Consider the following 22,518-nt stretch of genomic DNA (forward strand, 5'->3'; position numbering starts at 1 on the left):
ATTTACACTGCACATATGAAGTTAAGGACATGATGTCCTAAAGTTTAACAACAGGAGGTGCAAATACAAGTTAAGGACATTATGTCTTTAACATTTACATTGCATACATGAAGTTAAGAACACCATGTCCTTAATATTTACACTATACATATGAAGTTAAGGACATGATGTCCTAAAGTTTAACAACAGAAGTTGCAAATACAAGTTAATGATATTATGTCCTTAACATTTACATTGCATACATAAAGTTAAGGACACCATGTCCTTAACATTTACACTGCACATATGAAGTTAAGGACATGATGTCCTAAAGTTTAGCAGCAGAAAGGACACTTTATCCTATATATTTACACAACATTCATGAAGTTAAGGACACCATGTCCTTAATATTTATACAACACCTATGTCTAGCACAGGAGTATTTTTGTCCGATGAATAAAAATTTATTAAGCACTGACTAAAGAGTAAATACATTTCAAGCAATGGCTAAAAAGTAAAAGACATATCTAATCCTGTGCACTTCCCCCAAAAATGTCGTGTGGAATAGACTTAACTCGAGAAAGGGGAAATGAAATGAAAAGGACAAAATCAGTTTTCAAAATGACCACATATTGAATATTGATATATGGAGTATTTTAACACAGAAAATGATACTATACAAGTGCAACAACCAATATACATCCAACACCTTACAATGTAACACACGAAATTGTTTTTAACACTCCATTTAGATTATAAGTACTCCTGAAAAATAGGGGAAAAAACCTATGCCAATTTGGTTCTTTGTTTCTTCTTTTTTCTTTTTTTGCTTTATTCATCAACTCAATAAAATTACAGTTGCAAATGGTCGAAGCTATGGAACTTTCTTAGCAGAGAATTGGTAATTAAATTAGTGGGAACTTCGTCTTTCTGGAGGTCCAATAAATAGATGTGTCTCGACATCCATTGTCTGTCTCTGAAGATGTTCCTCTTCTTGTCGATCAATAAATAAAGGCAGCGGTCGGACCTCATACTGAAAAATAGAGAATATTTAGCTTTTGTTAAATAGCATTGAAATAGTACTCATGAAAAAATGGAGACAAGTGAACACTACTAAATAGAACATTTTACAATACAAACTGCAAACTCCATGAAGACACGAGTGTGAGATGTATAGGATTTCACCACCTGACCAAATGTCTCGGGTTTAAACTCTGGAAATGAACAAAATTCTGGCAGGGGCGCTACCCCTTTTAGGAACTTACCATGGAGCGAATCCAAATAAATCTGGACCTCTAGCTATGAGGGCATCAGACTCCAAGTGGGAAACCAAAAAAAAAAAAAAAAAAAATCCGTGAAGATACTTGCACAAATTGTGTTGGTTCCACCAACAAAAGAAGGTGCAATACTTCACAAGTTGTAAGTTGTAACAGTTCTATCAAAGTCCTAACTATTTTCGAAAATGATTCAAGGCATTGAGCTTTTCTTGATGGAAAAATGAACTAGGTTCATTCCAAGTAGTACATGAATTTTCTTAGTTTCATGTATTAGGAAACTAATACTAAGATATATGTTTGGTTTTAATCATGAAGTGGGGAAGAAGAAAAGTTTAAAATAAAATTAAGGTATATGTGCTAGACTAGGCACATGCATGCTAAAAGAAGTCCTATAAATACTTTGACACTATAAATATATAGTGTTTTTTTGTAAGTCAAGTTGAAAACTTTCTTCCACTTGTCTTCAAAAGAAAATGAGTGATTGAAAGTCTCCCCAAATTTCTAACAGTGCTAACTCGTGCCGAGTTTGAATGTGTTTGATAAAGAGTTTGAATGTAACCTATTGCAATAAGATAAATTATACTGACGGTATAAAAATTTTTAGACGGCGAGTGTATACAAGTAAAATCTATTTGGTAAGCATAATGGAGGCAACAAATTAAAGGTTAACTTCCGTTAAGGTTCTGTTGGTTTCATAGCTAAGCCAGCGTTCGAGAATCAAAACCAGAATCACCTTACTTGTGCATTTCTCTGTATATATGGTCGCATTTTGGACCAAATATCGGACTTGTTAACTTCATGGGTTGCTAATCTGAGCTAGACCATAAATACATTAACATACATTTTAAAAAACACATGTTCCGTTTCATTTTATTTGGGTACCAAATTTCTTATTAGTCCATCTAAAAAACTAATACATCTCCATATTTTCTCAATGAGAAACTTTTATAGTCGGATAAATGACATAGGATGTTTAAGATCACAAGTAGTTCTGTTAAGTCTTGTAGCCATATAACTGTTGATTATGATATGTTAAAAATCACAAGTTTTAAAAAAAATATTTTTTAAACTTCGTGTCGAGTCAAATTATGTTAAACAAATTGAACCAATGAAATAACACGTATGTATGTTAAGGGCGTTGAAATTCAAGTACTAACTCACCTCTTTCCGCAATTCTGCATTTTTCTCCATTAGGACTTTTTCCTGGGACAAGAGAATAAGGAAATTCTGAAGCAATTATTACGTGAATGATCTCACAGTTATTTTGAACTGAATTGATATGTAAACAGAATAAATAAAAACAGATTTTATAGATATAATAAAGTATGTTTTAATGCATTTACCTCGTCATTTAGAAGAGCAATCTGTTCCCTCAATAGCTGGTTCTGGAGCAAAACAGAAGAAGATGGCAAAACATTATTCAAAAGTCGGGATCGTTCAAAAGTAACGCATTTTTAAAGGATAAGATATGCGTGTGGTACCGAGCAATATAAATAATAACTACAAAAGCAACAAAAATAAATACGACAATATAATGATATATAATATTGTACCTTTCTTGCCCTAATGTTTCTTAAACTTCGGTCTAACTGTTCTTCTACCTTTTCAAGTTCATCAATGGAACAAGTATCTAAATCTTCTCCTAAAATCCTTCTGCAAGAAACAAGAAAAACACAGCAAACTAATATTTCAGAATCATATGCCAATTTATTACGCAACTTGTAATACAAGGATGAGGTTATATTATTGCTTAGCTTAAAATTATAATAATGCAGCATTGGGAAGTAGTAGAAAAGAGACCTTTTAGAGTTTTCAAGAAGCTCCAGCTTCCTACTCATAGTAGCAACCTCCTCTTTCAAATGCTACAAAGATATTTAAAGAAGTAGCATTCAGTAACATTTCTATACCTAATTTTGTTTACTTTTGAGTTTTCTTCAGCAAGAGACAATAATGAAAAAGAAAATGCATCTAACAAGAAGTTGTATTACAAAGTTTCATGTGCGTGTCGAAGACGTAATTAAGTAAATAAGAGTGTGCTCTTACCAAGATAGATCTTTTCTGATGTGGAAGATCAGACTATGCTGCAACCACAGAGCATACTTAGACAGTACCTTGGCTCTGATACCAATTGTTGCGGAAGCCAAATGTATATAGTGTGAATGAGTCACAACTACTATACCAAAAATTATGACAACCACTAAATAATAAATAAGACAATAAGACAACAATAAAAGAACACCAGAATTTACGAGGTTCGGCCAATTTTGCCTACTTCCTCGGACACAATCAATATTTTATTCCACTCCAACATTACAAGTGAAATAATACTAAAGAGAGAAGATACAAATGCCTTAAGAAGATAAAAGGGCAAATGAGAGGTGTGTTTAAATCCTAAACATTAGGCCTCCTTTTATAGGGTGAAATTCCCATTCAAAATTGTCATCCACCGATGTGGGACTTTTGACAATTTCAACAAATCTCCACCTTGGCAAAATTCCACATCTTCAATTTTCTCTCAATAACAAATTTTGGTTGTGTCTTCATCTTCAATCTTTAGTGTTCAACAATGTTGATCAAATCCAAACAATGTTGAAACTTGACCGCAGTCACCACTTTTGTCAGCATATCAGCAGGGTTCTCCGTAGTATGAATTTTCTTCACCGTGACTCCACCTTCTTCTATGATTTCTCGTACGAAATGATACCGAACATCAATGTGTTTCGTCCTTGCATGATAAACTTGGTTCTTCGCTAATTGAATAGCACTTTGACTATCACAAAAAATTGTGATACCTTTTTGTTCAATGCCAAGCTCTTTTAGCAACCCCTGAAGCCAAATTGCCTCCTTCACAACCTCTGTAATAGCCATGTACTCTGCCTCTGTTGTAGACAAAGCAACTGTTGACTGCAAAGTAGACTTTCAACTAACTGGTGCCTTTGCAAAAGTAAACACATAACCAGTAGTTGATCTTCGTTTGTCCAGATCACCCGCAAAATCTGAGTCACAATATCCAACTACAGACCGATTGCCTTCCTGCTCAAAAACTAACCCAACATCTACAGTACTATGAATATACCGTAGAATCCATTTCACAGCTTGCCAATGCTCATTTCCTGGATTATGCATATATCTGCTAATAACTCCAACGGCTTGTGAAATGTCAGGTCTCGTACAAACCATTGCATATATCAAGCTACCAACAATATTTGCGTATGGTACCCTTGACATATACTCCTGTTCAGTTTCATCCTTTGACGACATAGTAGTACTTAGCTTAACATGGGAGCAAGTGGCGTACTAATTGGCTTAGTTTTCTTATCTATGCCAAAACGCTGTAGTACTCTCTTCAAATATTCTTTCTGAGATAAACAGAGTTTCTTTGAACGTCTATCTCTTATTATCTCCATGCCAAGAATTTTCTTTGCCTCACCCAGATCCTTCATCTCGAACTCCTCCTTTAGTTGAATCGTTAACTTATCAATTTCTTCCGAATTCTTGGAAGTTATCAACATATCATCAACATATAGGAGAAGATATACAAAGGAACCATCATTAAGTTTGCGTAAATACATACAATGATCGTATTTGCTTCTCTTGTACCCTTGCCGCAACATAAACTTGTCAAATCGCTTGTACCATTGTCTAGAAGATTGTTTCAATCTGTACAATGATTTTTCAAGTTTGCATACCATATTTTCTTTTCCAGCAACTTTGAATCCTTCTGGCTGATTCATGTATATTTCCTCCTCCAAGTTTCCATGTAAAAACGCAATTTTTACATCTATCTGAACTAGTTCCAAATCTAACTGTGCTACCAAAGCCAACGTAATTCTAGTGGAGGAATATTTTACAACTGGAGAAAATACTTCATTGTAATCAATTCCCTCCTTCTGAGCATATCCTTTGGCCACCAATCTTGCTTTGTAGCAAACATTTTCTTGGTTAGGAAATCCTTCTTTCTTTGCAAATACCCATTTGCACCCAATTATTTTCTTTTCCTTCGGGAGATTGGCCAATTTCCATGTATGATTCTGATGAAGGGACTGCATTTCTTCATTCATGGCAATCCTCCACTTATCTTCTTCTGAACTTTGGATTGCGTCTTTATAAATGGTAGGAACACCATCACCTACAATTGAGGTTGCGTAAGCAACCGTCTCTATGAGACGAACAGGTTTCGTTATTGTCCTTTTTGGCCTGCTGGTTGCTTTTGATTCAAGTTATTGTCAAGGTTCCTGAGTTGGAATCTCCCTCTCTACTGGCTCTTCTTCCAGAGGGTAATCTTCATGAGTTTCCTCCTCTGCTTCTTGTGTAGGAAAAATAAAATTTCCCTCAAACTCCACCTGCTTTGATGCACCACCAGTTTGTTTGACATCTTCAACTGTCACCTTATCTGTTATGGCAAATTCATCAAAGGTAACATCTCTGCTGAATATAATATTCCTTGTCTCTGGACACCATAAGCGGTATCCTTTGACTCCAGAAGTAATCCCCATAAATATAGCCTTCTTTGCTCTCGGATCCAATTTTGACTCTTTCACATGATAGTATGCAATTGAGCCAAACACGTGCAAAGAGTCATAATCTACAGCAGGTTTTCTATACCATTTTTCAAATGGTGTCTTGCCATCAATAGCAGCAGATGGTAGACGATTAATGAGGTGGCATGCATATGTAATTGCCTCAGCCCAAAATTCTTTGCCCAAGCCAGCATTGGACAACATACACCGTACCTTCTCCAGTAAAGTCCGGTTCATACGTTCTGCCACTCCATTCTGTTGTGGTGTATGTCTGACAGTGAAGTGTCGGACGATGCCATCATTTTCACAGACCTTATTGAAATGATCATTTTTGTATTCACCTCTATTGTCTGTGCAAATACAGTTGATCCTCCTGCCTATTTGATTCTCCACCATCGTCTTCCATTTGAGAAAAATTCCCAACACTTTATCTTTCCTCTTCATTGTATACACCCGTACTCTTCGAAAAAAATCATCAACAAAGGTTACAAAATAGTGCTTCCCACCCAATGAAGGTGTTTTGGAAGAACCCCAACATCAGAGTGTACATAATCCAAAATGACTTTAGTATTATGGATCGCTGTACCAAATTTAACCCTTGTCTGTTTCCCTTTAACACAATGCTCGCAAAACTCCAAGTTGCAAGTCTTTACGCCTTTTAACAATCCTTGATCAGATAGAGCTTTCAAGAATTTCCCTCCAGCATGTCCCAAGCGGTGCCATAGCCTGGTTGCTTCTGCCTCTTTGTCATCACTGGATGTCACTGTCGCTGTCCCAATAACTGTACTACCACGATAGCGGTACATGTTATTGTTCTTCCGATTAGCCTTCATTACCACTAGTGCACCGGAGCATATTCTCATCACTCTATTTTCTGCAATGATTTTGAACCCTTTTGATTCTAGGGCTCCCACAGAGATGAGATTCTTCTTCAAACCCGGTACATATCGAACATCTGTTAATGTTCTGATCATTCCATCATGGCTTCTTAATCTTATTGAACCAATGCCATATGAGGTAAGAGGGCTGTTATCCGCTGTGTGGATGACTCCATATTCTCCTTCTTGAAAATTTACGAACCAGTCCTTGTTGGGACACATATGATAGCTGATGTTGATAACTCTGTTGTAACTAATGAGAAATCTGAATCATCACAATCAGCTACATTTGAATCCATAATGGCCTTTCCATTGTTATGTCTGACCTTATTCTTCAATTTCGGATAGTATTTCTTCCAGTGCCCCTTTTCTCGACAAAAAGGCATATTCATCTTTGCTGGGTCTAGATCTCGACTTGGATCTTTCCTTCTTAGTCCTCGTTTGATTTTGAGGACGACCCCTCACAATTAGTGCTTCTCCTTCTCCGCCCTTCTGTTTTTCTCCCTTTCTTTGTTCATAGCTGTACAAAGCCGAACAAAATTCTCTGAGAGAAATTTCGTCATTTTCATGGAGTAGAGTAGTTTCAAGGTGCTCGTACTCATTAGGAAGTGACCCCAACAACATAAATGCCAAGTCACCATCATCAAAAGTTGCATCCATATTTTACAAATCTGTGACCAACTTATTGAAACTGGTGATATGTTCATTCATTGTGGTACCAGGAACATAGGTAAAGCGAAACAGTCTCTTCTTCATGTACAATTTATTTTGACTGTTTTTCTTCAAAAATTTATCCTCCAGTGCTTTCCATAATTTACTTGCAGAAGTTTTCTTTGTGTATGGATATTTCTGCTCTCTAGCAAGGTAGGATCGAATGGTACCGCAAGCAACACGATTGATAATTTTCCAATCTTCTTCTCCAATAACATCTGGCTTCTTTTCTTCAATGGCAAGATCTAGCCCTTGTTGAAAAAGAACATCTAGAACCTCGCCTTGCCACATCCCAAAATGTCCTGACCTGTCAAAAATTTCTACCGCAAATTTCGCATTTGACACAATTCTTGTCATAAGCGAAGATGCCAACGATGACGTATTATTGACACTTGATGTAGATTCTTCTTGTTTATTGTCTACCATTTTGACACAAATATTATTTAGTAGCTGACGACACAAATTAAGATTATTTCCTTTATGGTGTGGAAGATCAGACTAAGCTGCAACCACAGAGCATACTCAGACAGAACCTTGACTCAGTTACCAAGATAGATCTTTTCTGATGTGGAAGATCAGACTATGCTGCAACCACAGAGCATACTTAGACAGTACCTTGGCTCTGATACTAATTGTTGCGGAAGCCAAATGTATATAGTGTGAATGAGTCACAACTACTATACCAAAAATTATGACAACCACTAAATAATAAACAAAACAATAAGACAACAATAAAAGAACACCAGAATTTACGAGGTTCGGCCAATTTTGCCTACTTCCTCGGACACAATCAATATTTTATTCCACTCCAAAATTATAAGTGAAATAATACTAAAGAGAGAAGATACAAATGCCTTAAGAAGATAAAAGGGCAAATGAGAGGTGTGATTAAATCCTAAATATTAGGCCTCCTTTTATAGGGTGAAATTCCCATTCAAAATTGTCATCCACCGATGTGGGACTTTTGACAATTTCAACATTACTGCCATACATTATCAAAAAAAATTTTAACGTGCTTGACTCATAAAATAGAATCAAGCCCACATGTGAGAGGGCGTTTATAAGAGATGGTCAAACACTTTAACAAAATTGAATAATTCTGAAGCACATGAGTTATAAGCAACTTGGCATAATAAACTCAATCCGAGATTCTTATATTAAGGAGTAACCATGTTAGAAATTCATTTGCTATGAGAGCTAAACATTGTCTTCTTGTCCAAATTGCGTGAAAGTTTCACCAGCATTTCAAAATTGGTCCAAATTAGCTAAAAATTTCTCCAAAATAAATATCCAACATTCTAATACTAATTCCAACTATTTTCAATCGCTAAATTCAACTCAAACCTCCAAAATTAATAGACTCACTTTGTCTTTTTCGACCTCAACAAAATCAAGCAATGTGTTCTTCAATTTTCTTCAAACTACTCCAAATCATAAGGATAGACAATATAAGCTAAATAAAACATTACTCACTCAATTCGACTCATAAATAAAACAATGAGTTTTTAATTTTCTACAACACGTATCTCTTTCTTTTCAATTTTAAGTGTGTGCTCATGATTGATAAGAAGAAGTCGGAGAAAAAGGAGATGAAAAAGACAGATAAGAAGGAAGAATGATGTGAAGAAAAAGAAAGGAGAAGGAGGACAAGTTGTGGCGGAAATCAATATTTGCACAACTTTTCTTAAAATAGTCAAAAGTACACCAATCCTTTAATTAGAAGGACAACCAGTGAAAATACTTGTGTAATATTCAAGGATGTTAACATACTTCTAATGTCACGATCCAGGACTAATTGGCAAAGTATTGTCCGCTTTGGCCGATCCCTTTACGCCACCTAAAAGGCTTTTGGCCTTCACGGTCCCTTGCGCTTTAATACACAAGGCATCTCAATAGATGAATCATAATTCCCCCTTATATGGCCTCTAACTTTTCGCTCAAATGTGGGATTTGCCTAAGACAAGTCTTACAACTAACCCCATTTCAAGTTCAACAACCTGATCTTTAACGTGTAATTAACTTGATTGTATAAATTTTTCTTCATTGATACATAGAACTTAAACTCTTATAAAATACATATGCAGCATATAAACAAGGTATAAACTAAAAGAATGCTAACCTCGGTAGTCTGTTCAAGTAATATTTTGTCATGTCTCAAATTCTTGTCATTCTTCTGATAACGTTCTATTGTCTTGTTAGTACTGTTAAAAGGAAAAAAAATGAAAGAAACTCAGACTGTTAGTTCTCCAACATGTTACTGAAAAATAATGGAACACACAATGAGGTGGTATATATGTAGTTAAATCATTAACCTAACTGTGATAGACTTTTTGAAGTGTTTGTACTAGCTCAAATCCTTTGATAAGATCTGAATGCTTTGAATGGAAAACAGAAGATTATTATTATAGCCTCACATTCATCCAATCTACCAATTCGATGTCAAGTGTGTAATAAGATGACCATTCTACAATATTGTCACGCTAAACAGATATAATCATGCTTTTCCAGTCTAACTCTAAATAACAAATGACAGTATTGTTCCTCAACCTTCAACTATTATGGACTCGTCATTGTTTCCAGACTGAGGGAGCCACTGATCTGAGTAACATCACCACTGATCTTGGCGTACACCTTCCTGTTGCTCCTAGGTTGTGGTGACAATCTATCAGCCAGTGTTTTAAAAGGTGTGGGCGTAAGGCGAGGCATTTTACATATGCCTCAGCGAGACATTAGTCTCGAGGCACGGGGCGTAAGCCCCATAGGTATTTAATTTTTAATATTTTATAAAATAATATAATTATAGTAAATATTTATAAACAGGTAAAATTGCATAAAAATTGAAGATATATATATATATATATATATATATATATATATATATATATATATATATTTGTGTGTGTGTGTGTGTGTGTGTGTGTGTGTCTATTATACGCTACTTACAAGCACAACTAACTTCAGTCGAAAAGAATAAAGTTTTCTAGATGGAGTAACAGAAAGGATGACTAACCTCCAATTTGAACTTTGAACTTACTGCTATGAAAGAGAATAAAGTTCTCTTTGTATTTGTAAAAAAAAAAAAAAAAAAAATATTCGTTTCTTTTGGGAGATATTAGCAGACTAGCGGATAAGATAAAGAATTAAAAAAGACCATAAATTAGGGCATCAATCAATAAAAAAGGTCTTGACTTTTAAATTTAATACATTTCAGTTGCTTTTTAAAACTTTTGAGTAATTAGAAGCTAACTTTTGAGAATTTGGGTATTATATGAAAGACTTATACAATTTTTGTTTTAATTTGAAAAGGTCTTTGGGGCTTACGAATCACTACAAAAATGCGCTTCGAACGCCCGGCCATACGCCTCGAACGCTTGGCCATACACCCCGAACGCCCGGGCGTATGCCCCGAATTACTGGACGTATGCCTCTTGAGATTTCCGCCCTACACCATCACCTCAGAACATTTTTGGTGAGCCTCCCTCCAGGGCTCGCCCCAAAAACACCTTTTAAAACACTGTTATTATCCACCTACGTTACTACAAATCCTATATTCTATGCTAGAACTAAACACGTTAAGGAAGATGTTTGGCCTCCAATGATCTTGAGGTGAGTTACATTAGCTCAGTTGACCAACTGGCTTCAGGGGTGGCCCAACATTGTTGGTGGCCTAAAGCAAAATCTCGATGAGAAGCCCTAATTTGTTAACAAAATAAATTTGTATATTTTTGTTTAAAGTCTATTTTTTTTTAAAACTTTTTAAGATGCAAAGTTATTAATAATTTTTTTATAATAAATTATTCTAATAAGTCTTTTTTAACTGATAATATAGCTAATCGAATTCATTTAGCTTCTCCTAAAAATTGTTGATCCTATGCAAAATTGTTATAGGAATACTATTTTATGAGGAATATATATGGGTATTTGAAAAAAAAAAAAAATCTTGTTATCTTATTGAGTATATCGATCAGAGTATTATCTTCTACTTGTAGTATTTCCTTTAACGTTATATAATTTAAAAATAAGTCTAAACTAGCATATCAGACTATTATATTTTTATCAAGGCTAAGGCAATATTATTTTTAGATTCTTATCATCTAGTGATCTCAAATGTTACCCAGTAAATAAAAAATAAAGATATTTTCATACCCTTTAGATTATTCAAATCTCAACGATCAATGACAATAACAATTTTTTTTCCTTTTTGTATTAAATTTTTTACTTTTTAACGCTAAGATGCTCAATTTTTATTAAAATAAATATATATAAAATTACTATCAATAGAAAATGGGGCCCCAAAAAATTAGGGAGCCCAAATCCATTGCTTAGGCTACCTTACCCTTCAGGCTTTAACTGGCTGACAAATCGACAATCCTATCTACTAGGACGCATTGTCAATTTCTACGTATCAAGCTTGCAATGTTGCATCCACAACTTCACTTTTGGATGAGTGTTAGGATAGAGTCTAATAGCCTATTTGACCAAGCTTCTCCAAGGCCAAAAATACTTTTTTTTCAAAATTGAAGTGTTTGGCCAATCTTTTAAAAGAAAAAAAGTATTTTTGAGTAGAAGTAGAAACAGTTTTAGAGAAACAGAAAAAAACAGTTTCTCCCCAAAAGCACTTTTTTGAAAAATATTTTTGAAAAAAATACACCTAGAAGCACTTTTTAAAATCTTGGCAAAACATTAATTGTTGCTTAGAAGTGCTTTTCAAATTAATTAACCAAACACAAACTGCATCTTACCAAAAGTACTTTTGAGAAAAGGCACATCTTAAAATAAACTAATTTTCGAAGTTTGGCCAAACGAGCTACAAGTCTTTCACCTAGTGTCCGGTACCCACATTGAGATCCGACTAAATCCGGATTCGCCCTTGAAAATCCCGCATTAGGGGGTAAAATGCTCCCTAACAAAGGTGACTCCATACCCAGGGGCTCGAACCCAAGATCTCTGGTTAAGGATAAATGAGTACTTACCACTCCACCACAATTTGTGTTGGTTGTATTTAATGGTTATAATTATATCAAGTGGCCTTAAGTAGGGGTGCTTATCAGGCAGATCGGGTGGATAATTATGCTTAACGGTTCGGCTTATCGGTTATCGGATTATAAATGTAGTAATCCGCTAGCCATCCAATAAGATAACGGGCGGATTGGTATTGGATTAATAATTATCGGACGGTTATCGGCGGTTTATCAGCTAAACCAAATAGAAATTTTTTGGTATAATATTGAAATGGATTCTTTTTTGTGGGTGGTTTTGTTGACTGACTCGCATCCTAACAGATCTGATGAGCTGGATAGAATTGAAAATTATGGTGGAAAAGTTAAAAACGGTTTATCCGATAAGAAAATTGAGTAATCTGCCGCCAAAGTATTAAGCCGTTAATTATAAAATCTCAATCCGTTCACCATCCATTACCCCGATAATTCAATACCAATAAGCCAATAAGTCATCGGTTCGATTTGGTTAATAATTGTGATTCGGTTTTGAACAGCCCTAGCCTTAAGTAGCTAAACACAACTTAAGCATTCACTATAAGAAAAAATATTTTCTTCCTTTTTTTCTTTCAAATTGGTATCAAGAGCAGTTTCCGATCTTAATTGGGGTTAGGTAAAGAAAAATCATGACGTCAAACACAAAAGAAGGTGTTGATTCTTCGGTTGTTCTTATTTCCGATCTGAAACATTAGAATGAGAACTTATCCGAAAGCTGAAGGCTTGTGGAATATTATTGCAAATGGCTATGAAAAGCCAAAAGAAAAAGGTACCCTTTTAGGAGCAAAGGTGAAAAATCATGAGGCGATGTGTCGCAAATATGCAAAAGCCTTTAGCAAAATTCAAATGAGAGTCTCAAGAGCAATTTTTGTAACTTGCTACATGTGATACTACAAAGCAAGCTTGGAAGTCTATGGAAGCTGAGGTATATGGTGATTAAAAAGTACGCACTATCAATCTTCAAATTCTTAGAAGAGATAAGTTTCAGAATTTCAAGATGATAGATATGAACAAATAGATAAATATTGCACAAGAGTCGTAAATATTGTTAACGAAATGAGATATCATGATGATGAAATTTCTGACCAACACGTTGTGAATTTTTTTTAAATTAGTGTTATAGAAAAATATGAGTATATTGTTGCTACCACTGAGGAGATGAAAGATCTTTCTAAGTTTTCCATCAAAGGACTAGTTGCATCTTTTCCCGCACATGAGAAGCGAAGCATAGATTTTTGTGAGAATCAACTTGAGGAGACCATTTTGTAGTCTAGAACCATAGAGAATTCTCAAAGATATTTCAACAATCAAAAAAAGAATTATGATCCGAAAAAAAAAATCAGGATCTTGATAACTCCACCAAGGACAAAGAAAAGAGTGAGAACACTAGTTCTTTTTGTAAATTTGCAAAAAGACTAACCATAATGCAGAAAAATATTGGCACAACGACAATTTCCAATGTAGTTATTGTAAAAAATTTGGTCACATTGAGAATGTTTGCAGACACAAGCAAAGGGAGCAAGCCAACTTTTGTGAAGAAAAAGACAGGAAAAAGAAAGGGAATCTTTTCTACACTTGTCAATATGATGCAATGATGCTTTACAATTTTATAATGAATTGTATATTGACAGCGAATGTTGCAATCATGTGTGAGGAGATGAAAAGGCTTTCCTGTCAAGTAATTCAAACATCACAATGCATTCAAAAATAAAGTTTCCTTTACAAATTTATTACGATGCATTCAAAAATAAAGTTGTAGATGACTCATGGCTTTGGCACAAAAGATATTGTCATTTAAATTTTCATGGCTTGGAACTTCTCAAACCAAAAGACATGGTGCAAAGCCTTCCTGAAATACACACAAATGGATCCATGTAAAAATTGTATTATGTGAAAACAACATAGAAAGCCTTTTCCAAAAAGTAAGTCTTGAAGAGAAGGTGCACCTTTGGAACTAATCCACACAGACATTTACGGGCCAATAAATATTCCATATTTGGGAAGCAAAAAGTACGTTCTAATTATTTTTGTGATGATTTTTCAAGAATGACATGAGTTTATGTTTTGAAAGAAAATTAAAAATATTTTCTACTTTCAAGAGATTTAAAACTTTTGTTGAGAAGCAAAAGGATTACAACATAAAAACTATTCGTAATGATAGTTTGAAGGTGAATACACAAGTCGAGAATTTAAAAAATATACAAAAATAAAGGCATTGGAAAGCAACTTACAAAATGGTGTATTTAATAGGAAGAACAAAATCATTATTGAAATGGATAGAACAATGATGAATGAGAAAGGGCTGCTAATTGTTTTTTTTTTTTTTTTTGGGTAGGAGCAGTACATACATCAGTGTACATGGAAGAGAAGATATACCAGTTGGAGCTTGGAATGGAATAAAACTTTATTAAAGTCATTTTAAAAATTCTGGATGTGACTATATTTATTATGCTCATATACCTGCTAAAAAGAACAAAACTGGATGAAAAGAGCCAAAAATACATATTTTTTGGTTATAGTGATGTGTGACGAATAACTATAGACTTCTCAGTATGAAAACTAACAAACTTGTTGTTAGCAGAGACGTTAAATGAAAAACTTAAAGAAGAAACTATGTTGAGCAACCTCAAGGATTTTTTATTCAAAGGGTAGAAGAGAAGGCATGCATTCAAAAAAAAGCTCTTTAACAAATATCAAAAGCCTGGTACAATAAAATTGACACATAATCGTTTTTTCCAGAAAAATAAAAATCGAAAATGACAACATTCTCATTGTTTGCTTTTATGTGGATGATATGATTTTTATAGAAAATGGTCTGAAAATGATACAGAAATTCAAGCATGAAATGATGCAAACCTATGAAATGAGTAATCTTGGGTAGCTACATTATGTCTCGAGCATTGAAGTTTCTCAAGTGAAAGAAGAAATTTTTATCTCTTAGAAGAACTATACTAAAAGTATTCGTCAAATATTTAAAATAATGAATTGCAGGTATGTAGCCATATCATTAGCAAATGAGAGGTAAGGAAAGATGACGGAGTAAAGAAAGCTAATATCTCACTTTATAGGAGCTTAACTGGAAGCATGCTATTTCACATTTCAACAAGACCTGCCACTATGTTTGTTGTTAATTTATTGTTCAGATTCTTGCAACAACCAAGCCAAGTGCATTTTGGAGATGCAAAGAGAGTGTCACGCTACATGCAAGGAACAATGGATTATGTGATAATGTACAAAACTGATAAAGATTTGAAATTAATTGGCTACTCTAATAGTGACTGGATTGAATGTGTAGATGACATGAAGCATACTTCTGGTTATGCTTTCTTATTGTAACGACCCAGCCGGTCGTTTTAAGTATTACAGCCCTGTTCCCCCATCTACTGCTCAATTTATGCTTTACAGTTGTTATATGACTTGCCGGGGACAATTGGTTCGGACCCGATGAGGTTTTGAAATGAATTGAGATACTTAGAGCCCGTTTGGACATAAGAAATTTTTTTCTTTTTTTCAAAACATTTTCACTTTTTTCCGAAATCAGCTTTTGTTCATAAAATTTCCAATTTTCGCTTGAAGATGCATTTTGAAATTTTTCGAAATTTTGAAAAACTCCAAAAAGCTGTTTTTCAAAATTTTCACTCACAAAATTTCAAAAACAACCCAAAATTATATTAATGTCCAAACACAACTCTAATTTTCAAATATCATTTTCACTTGAAAAATATTTTCACTTTTTTTAAAAATTTTACAATTCGTATGTCCAAACGCCCAATTATTCTCCAAGATGAAAACTTAAGTTGGAAAGGTTGACTGAATATTGATTTATGTGTAAATGACCCCAGAATAGAATTTTGGTGATTCCAACAGTTCCGTATGGTAATTTTGAACTTAGAAAGCATGCCCGAAAAATTATTTGGAAGCCAGTAGCTAAATTAGGCTTGAAATGGCGAAAATAGAAATTTAAGTTTGGAAGTTTGACCGGGAAGTTGACTTTTTGATATCGGGGTCGTAATCTGATTCTAGAAATTGGAATGGGTCTGTTATGTCATTTATGACTTGTGTGCAAAATTTGAGGTCAATCGGACTTGATTAGATAGGTTTCGGCATCGAATATAGAAGATGAAAATTCTTAGTTTCATTAAGCTTGAATTGGGGTATGATTTATGATTTTAGCATTGTTTGATGTGATTTGAGGTTTCGACTAAGTTCGTATGATATTTTAGGACTTGTTGGTGTATTTGGTTGAGGTTCCGGAAGCCTCGGATGAGTTTCGGATGGTTAACGGATCGAATTTTGTACTTCGAACTATGCTGGAATTTTTCTAATGCACTGTCTCGTTTCCTTTTACGTGATCGCGTGAGAGGGTTCGCGATCGCGTAGGCTTAGCTGGGCAGAGGAGAATTTTGTTCTACGCGATCGCGAGAATGGGGTTACGATCGCATAGCTTTGGACGCCAGTGCATCGCGAACGCGTGAGGCGTGTCGCGTTCGCGAAGAGAAAAGGGGTAGGAGCTAAGGCACGCATTTTGTTCTTCGTGATCGCATGAAGGTGTTCGCGATTGCGTAGGCTTGCAGAGACTGTATTTTGCGATCGGGTGGGATTTTTCGCGATCGCGTAGGGTTATTTTTGGGCAGTGAAAAATTTGTGCTTCGGGATCGCGGGACTGGGTCCGCGATCGCATAGAAGAAATGTATGGGCAGAGAATTTAAGTTCTTTTTCATTTTTGACGAATTGGAGCTCGCAAAGAGGCGATTTTCGGGAGATTTTCAAGAAAAACAACGAGGTAAGTGTTCTTAACTCAATATTGGTCAAATTTCCCGAATCCATAATTATTTTTAACATTTAATTGGTGATTTAAATTGGAAATATTCTTTAAACCCTCTTAGTTTATTTTAAAAATTTGAGGGTCCAGATGATGTCAGAATTTGATAAACTTTGTATGGTTGGACTCGTGGTCGAATGAGCATTCATATTTTGTAACTTTTGTCGGGTTCCGAGACATGGGCCCCACAAGTAATTTTTGAGTGCAATTTCGGATTTTGTTGGAAAATTTATATTTTCATATGGAATTAATTCCTATAATTTGTATTGACTGAATCAAATTAATTGTGACTAGACTCGAGGCGTTCGAAGGCCGATTCACGAGGCAAGAGCATAGCAGAATAAAGAATTTCACGACTTGAGATAAGTAACATTTCTAAATTGTCTTCAGGGTATGAAACCCCGGATTCTGTGATATGTGATTGGTTTTGAGGTGACGCACATGATAGATGACGGACGTGTGGGCATGCATCGTAGGAATTGTGACTTGATAAATCCATAGAACTGTGTGGTTGAATAATACGTTGATATCCATACATTTTCCCCGTATTAGAGAAATCAATCTATAAATCATGTTTAAAACATATGTTTACACTGTAGGGACCCACAGAGGTCGTGTATTATCTGCTAAATTATTATTTTGCAGTCAGTCACAGTTTTACTTACACATTTCATCTCAGTCTCTATTGTTCATTATTGATGCATCGTATCATTGCTGTTTGGGTCATATTTCATCTCAGTCTCTATTGTTCATTATTGATGCATCGTATCATTGCTGTTTGGGTTGTTTATCATGATTTCTGAGAGCTCGAGAGACTGGAGAGGTTGATGACTGAGTAAGGCCGAGGGCCTGATTGTGAAGATATTTATAGGATCGGGCTGCATGCAACAACATGTTTCATTGTTATATGCCATGATTGGCTCCGGTAGTACGTGTCCTCCGGTAGCGCTTGGGCTAAAGGAGCCCCTCCGGAGTCTGTACACATCCCCAGTGAGTGCAGGTACCTACTGAGTGCGAGTACCGAGTGCTGAGTGTTTGAGAGTAATGAGTGACTGTGAGGAAAGAATGTTTGTGAGGTTAGAGTGAATAAGATGACTGAGTGACTGTTGCTTTGAGAGGATGCATTGATTTCATTATTTTTGCACTTCAACTATCATCAGTGGTGAAGCCAGAAAATTCAACAAGGGTATTCAAACCTTTGCCAGTGGGCTATGTAAGGGTGTTCAAAGTCTATTTTTCATCAATAACAAGTAATATTTTACCTTTTACGGAGTATAATTTTCCGGCGAAGGGTGGTCAGTTGACCGCCCTTGGTTGCACGTAGCTTCGCCCCTGACTGTCATATATCACTGTTTTAGAAATTTCTGAGAGATATTATTTTCTGTTTCATTTGAACTTGATATGAAATTACTGTTTGGGTCTTACTGTTGAGCTTGAAAGCATGCCTTCCTTCTTATGTTGAAAATTACTGTAATTGGACTTAGTTGTGAAGCTCGTCACTACTTTCAGTTCTTTATTTAGTATTGTTACTTGTTGAGTTGGTTGTACTCATACTACACCATGTACCTCGTATGCAGATCCAAGTACTTCCGGACACGGCGGTTGCTAGTTCTCGGAGTTTTATCTGTTGGGGATTATCGAGGTAGCTGCTTGACGTCCGCAGACCTTGACTCTCTTTCCTTTCAGTTTTTGTATTGTTCTATATTTTTAGACAGTATTTTTAGCAGTCAGACTTTGTTATCATTTAGATGCTCATGTACTCGGTGACACCGGGTTTTAGGAGTGTATTATATCAGTATGTATGGGGTTTTCTATTAAGTTTAGATATATATTTTAAATCATAAAGGAAATTATGGTTTATTGAGGTTGTCAGCTTGCCTAGTATTGAGATAGGCGCGATCACGACAGGCGTGATTTTAGGTTGTGACAAGTTGGTATCAGAGCCTAGGTTACATAGGTCTCACGAGTCATGAGCAGGTTTAGTAGAGTCTTGTGGATCGGTACGGAGACGTCTGTACTTATCTTCGAGAGGCTCCAAAACCCTTAGGAAAATTTCACTTTCTTGTATTTTGTCGTGCGAATTTGTTGATTCTGGAAACTAAATTTCTGTTATTCTATTCTCTCATAGATGGTGAGGACACGTACTACCGGATCGGACGGTCAGCCACCAGTGCCACCTGTTAGGGCCGCGAGAGGCCGGGGCCGTGGTAGAGGCCGGGGCCGAGGTAGAGGTCGAGATGTAGCTCATACAGCAGTTGGAGCAGCACTTGTAGCACCACTAATTGCTCCAACTCAGGAGCAGATTCCAGATATATTTGAGCCGGCGGGACCATCTCAGGCACCAGCTGTACCTATTGTGATTCCAGTCCTTCACGAGGCTCTAGCACAAATATTGCACAGGCCTTGCTTAGATGGTTTCGGCCTAAGTTGCTCGTACTAGGGTGCGGGTGTCCGATACGGGTGCGGATCTAGAGGTCAGATCCTTCATGATCTAAATTTAAAGAGTCGGGGGGTACGGATCCAGGTGCGGATATGGGTGCGAGGATTCAGCTAAAAATAATTTAATTATTTAAAAAATAGTATTATAAAAATATGTCTAAATTATGAGATATTATATAAAAAACTTAAAAGGTATTCTGAGAAGGAGAAAATATTGAACAAGAGTAGAATTTTAGGAGATAAAAGGAAAAGGACTAACATAGAAATTTATATATATAAGGTATTCCATTTTCTTCCATATCACCCAAACTTTTGATTTGTTTTCAAAAATCATTGTATCTGTCCCAAATTTTTACATTGATTTTGGTCAAAGTACCCAAAATCGGTTGACCAGATCCAGCACGGATCCCACACCCACGTCGTGTCGACACGGGTGCGGCACTGAAAGTGAAGAGTCTGAGCAACTTAGGTTTCGGCGCAGGCCAGCCACTTCTCAGGCTGGGGGAGGTACTCATACCCCTATTTCCCATACTCCAGAGCAGGTAGTGCAGTGACTTCAGATACCGGGTACACTACAAGCCCAGCCGGTTGCAGCTGCTCCGGCCCAGGTAGTCCCTGTTAAATCTAAGTTTTAATGATTACAAGTGTGCAAAACTAATACCTATCTACTTTTGACTGTAGAGATGCTAGGACAAGAAGCTGATGCTAGGACAAGAAGCTATCAAAAAGAAAACCAAATCTTAGAAGATTCAGCAGAAACTCAAACCAAAAAGATCAAGAAGAAAGGACGAAAGAAATAGGAGAAAATTTGGATGGGAAACACATCATAGTGGGAGACAATTAGAAGTGGTGCTTCTTTCTTTAATAAATCATGAAGCACTCCTTGGATTAATTAATCCACCCCACCAAATGAAGACCATTTAATGCGTTCATCTCTTCAAGAAAGTATGAAGCATCTCGGCATGGAACAGAGCATTCCATGGTTTAAAAAATTCCAGCCCATCTCTCATGAAGAAATCAGAGACACCCTGCTCGAATCCAACACTTATCTCCCTCGAAAGAATCAAAGACACCTTGCTGGAATCAAACACAAACACACAATAATACTTGCCTATAAGAACACTAGCGAACTCAAGGAGTGAAGTGCGCAATTACAAACACTGTCTTCTAAGTCTCTCTAAATCTTAATACAGACACTATATTCTTGAGTCTATAAGTGTCATAAAAGATAGAAGGAGTTGGAACACAAAAGAGAGTTGTGCCAATATCCAGAAATCATTGTTGCTAAACATCGTTGGTGGTGAACAAGCCAAAACCATCACTGTTGTAATTCTTTATCAAGATCTAAAAGAACCCTTGTGACCCAAGGGAAATTGGACATAAGTACCACACCGGTACTGAACCAGTATAAAAACTGTTATGCTTTGTGTTGCCTTCAAATTCATTGCATTCATCTTTATCTTATCTGTGTACTGTATGAAAACCAGTCGACTAAACTAAATCTTAGTCAGCTAAGTTTTAATAGTCCACAATTCACCTATCCCTCTTGTACTTTCAATTGGTATCAGAGTCAGGCTCACAAACTTTGCTTAACAACTAGTGAGAAAAAGATCATGGGATCAAACACAGTCGTTGGTGCATTATTTCAAGAAGGAACCTCTCAGGTACGACCTTCATATTTCAACGGACAATATTTTTCTCATTGGAAAGTTGGCATGGAAACATACACTATGTTATATGACATCAAAGTTTGGCGTGTTATCAAAAAGGGAAATCTTCCAATTCCACCAAAGAAAGATGCAAATGATCAAATCATTGTATCAACTGATCCACTTGACTTAGATGATTACACTGATGAACAAGTTATTGTTATAACTGTGAATGCCAAAGCAAAAAATCTACTGTATAATACTATCAGTGGAGAAGAGTATGAAAAGATTTCAAGCTGTGAAACTACCAAGAAAATGTGGGATAAATTGGAAATCACATATGAAGGAACCAACAAGGTAAAAGAAACAAGGATCAATCGTCTAGTTCGTGACTATGAGCTATTTCAAATGAAGAATGGAGAATCAGTGGAAGAAATGTTCTCCAGGTTCAGCAAAATCCTTGGAGATCTAAAATCCTTTGGTAGACCAATAAAAAACGGAGAACAGGTCAGAAAAATCCTTAGAAGTCTACCCATAATCTAGCAGCCCAAAGTTATTGCTCTGGAATGTCAAGACCTTGACAAAATATCCTATGATGAACTTAGAGGTGATTTAATTGCCTTTGAGAAAACTCACTTGGATAGGCAAATTCAACAAGAAAAGAAGAAAGAAGTAGCCTTTAAAGCAACTACGGCTCAACCAGAAAATGAAGAAGAAGAGGAAGAAGGAGTTGATGCTAGGACAAGAAGCTATCAAAAAGGAAACCAAATCTTAGAAGATTTAACAGAAACTCAAACCAAAAAGATCAAGAAGAAAGGACGAAAGAAATGGGAGAAAATTTGGGTGGGAAACACATCATAGTGGGAGACAATTGGAAGTGGTGCTTCTTTCTTTAATAAATCATGAAGCACTCCTTGGATTAATTAATCCACCCCCACCAAATGAAGACCATTTAATGCGCTCATTTCTTCAAGAAAGTATGAAGCATCTCGGCATGGTACAGAGCACTCCATGGTTTAAAACATTCCGACCCATCTCTCTTGAAGAAATCAGAGACACCCTGCTCGAATCCAACACTCATCTCCCTTGAAAGAATCAGAGACACCTTGCTGGAATCAAATACAAACACACAATAATACTAGCCTATAAGAACACTAGCGAACTCAAGGGGTGAAGTGCACAACTACAAACACTATCTTCTAAATCTCTCTAAATCTTAATACAAACATTGTATTATTGAGTCTACAAG

General features: G+C 35.9%; 1 protein-coding gene across 2 annotated transcripts in view; it reads right to left on the reverse strand.

Moving 5' to 3' along the window:
- Positions 1 to 741: 741 nt before the first annotated feature.
- The window catches only part of LOC107805511 (MADS-box protein SOC1), a 31,405-nt gene continuing 9,628 nt past the window's right edge, over positions 742 to 22,518 (reverse strand). The window contains exons 2-7 of one of the 2 annotated variants that reach the window (XM_075231118.1): positions 9,485 to 9,566; positions 3,057 to 3,118; positions 2,810 to 2,909; positions 2,600 to 2,641; positions 2,418 to 2,459; positions 742 to 1,012 (exon numbers count right to left, since the gene is read on the reverse strand). In XM_075231118.1, the coding sequence (XP_075087219.1) occupies positions 890 to 1,012; positions 2,418 to 2,459; positions 2,600 to 2,641; positions 2,810 to 2,909; positions 3,057 to 3,118; positions 9,485 to 9,566 (451 nt within the window). In that variant the 3' untranslated portion in view covers positions 742 to 889. Of the gene's footprint in view, positions 1,013 to 2,417; positions 2,484 to 2,599; positions 2,642 to 2,809; positions 2,910 to 3,056; positions 3,119 to 9,484; positions 9,567 to 22,518 lie in introns of both variants that reach the window. The other variant, XM_075231117.1, reaches the window with a different exon arrangement.

Source organism: Nicotiana tabacum, chromosome 15, assembly GCF_000715075.1.
Source record: "Nicotiana tabacum cultivar K326 chromosome 15, ASM71507v2, whole genome shotgun sequence".
In the NCBI taxonomy this organism is placed as follows: Eukaryota; Viridiplantae; Streptophyta; class Magnoliopsida; order Solanales; family Solanaceae; genus Nicotiana; species Nicotiana tabacum.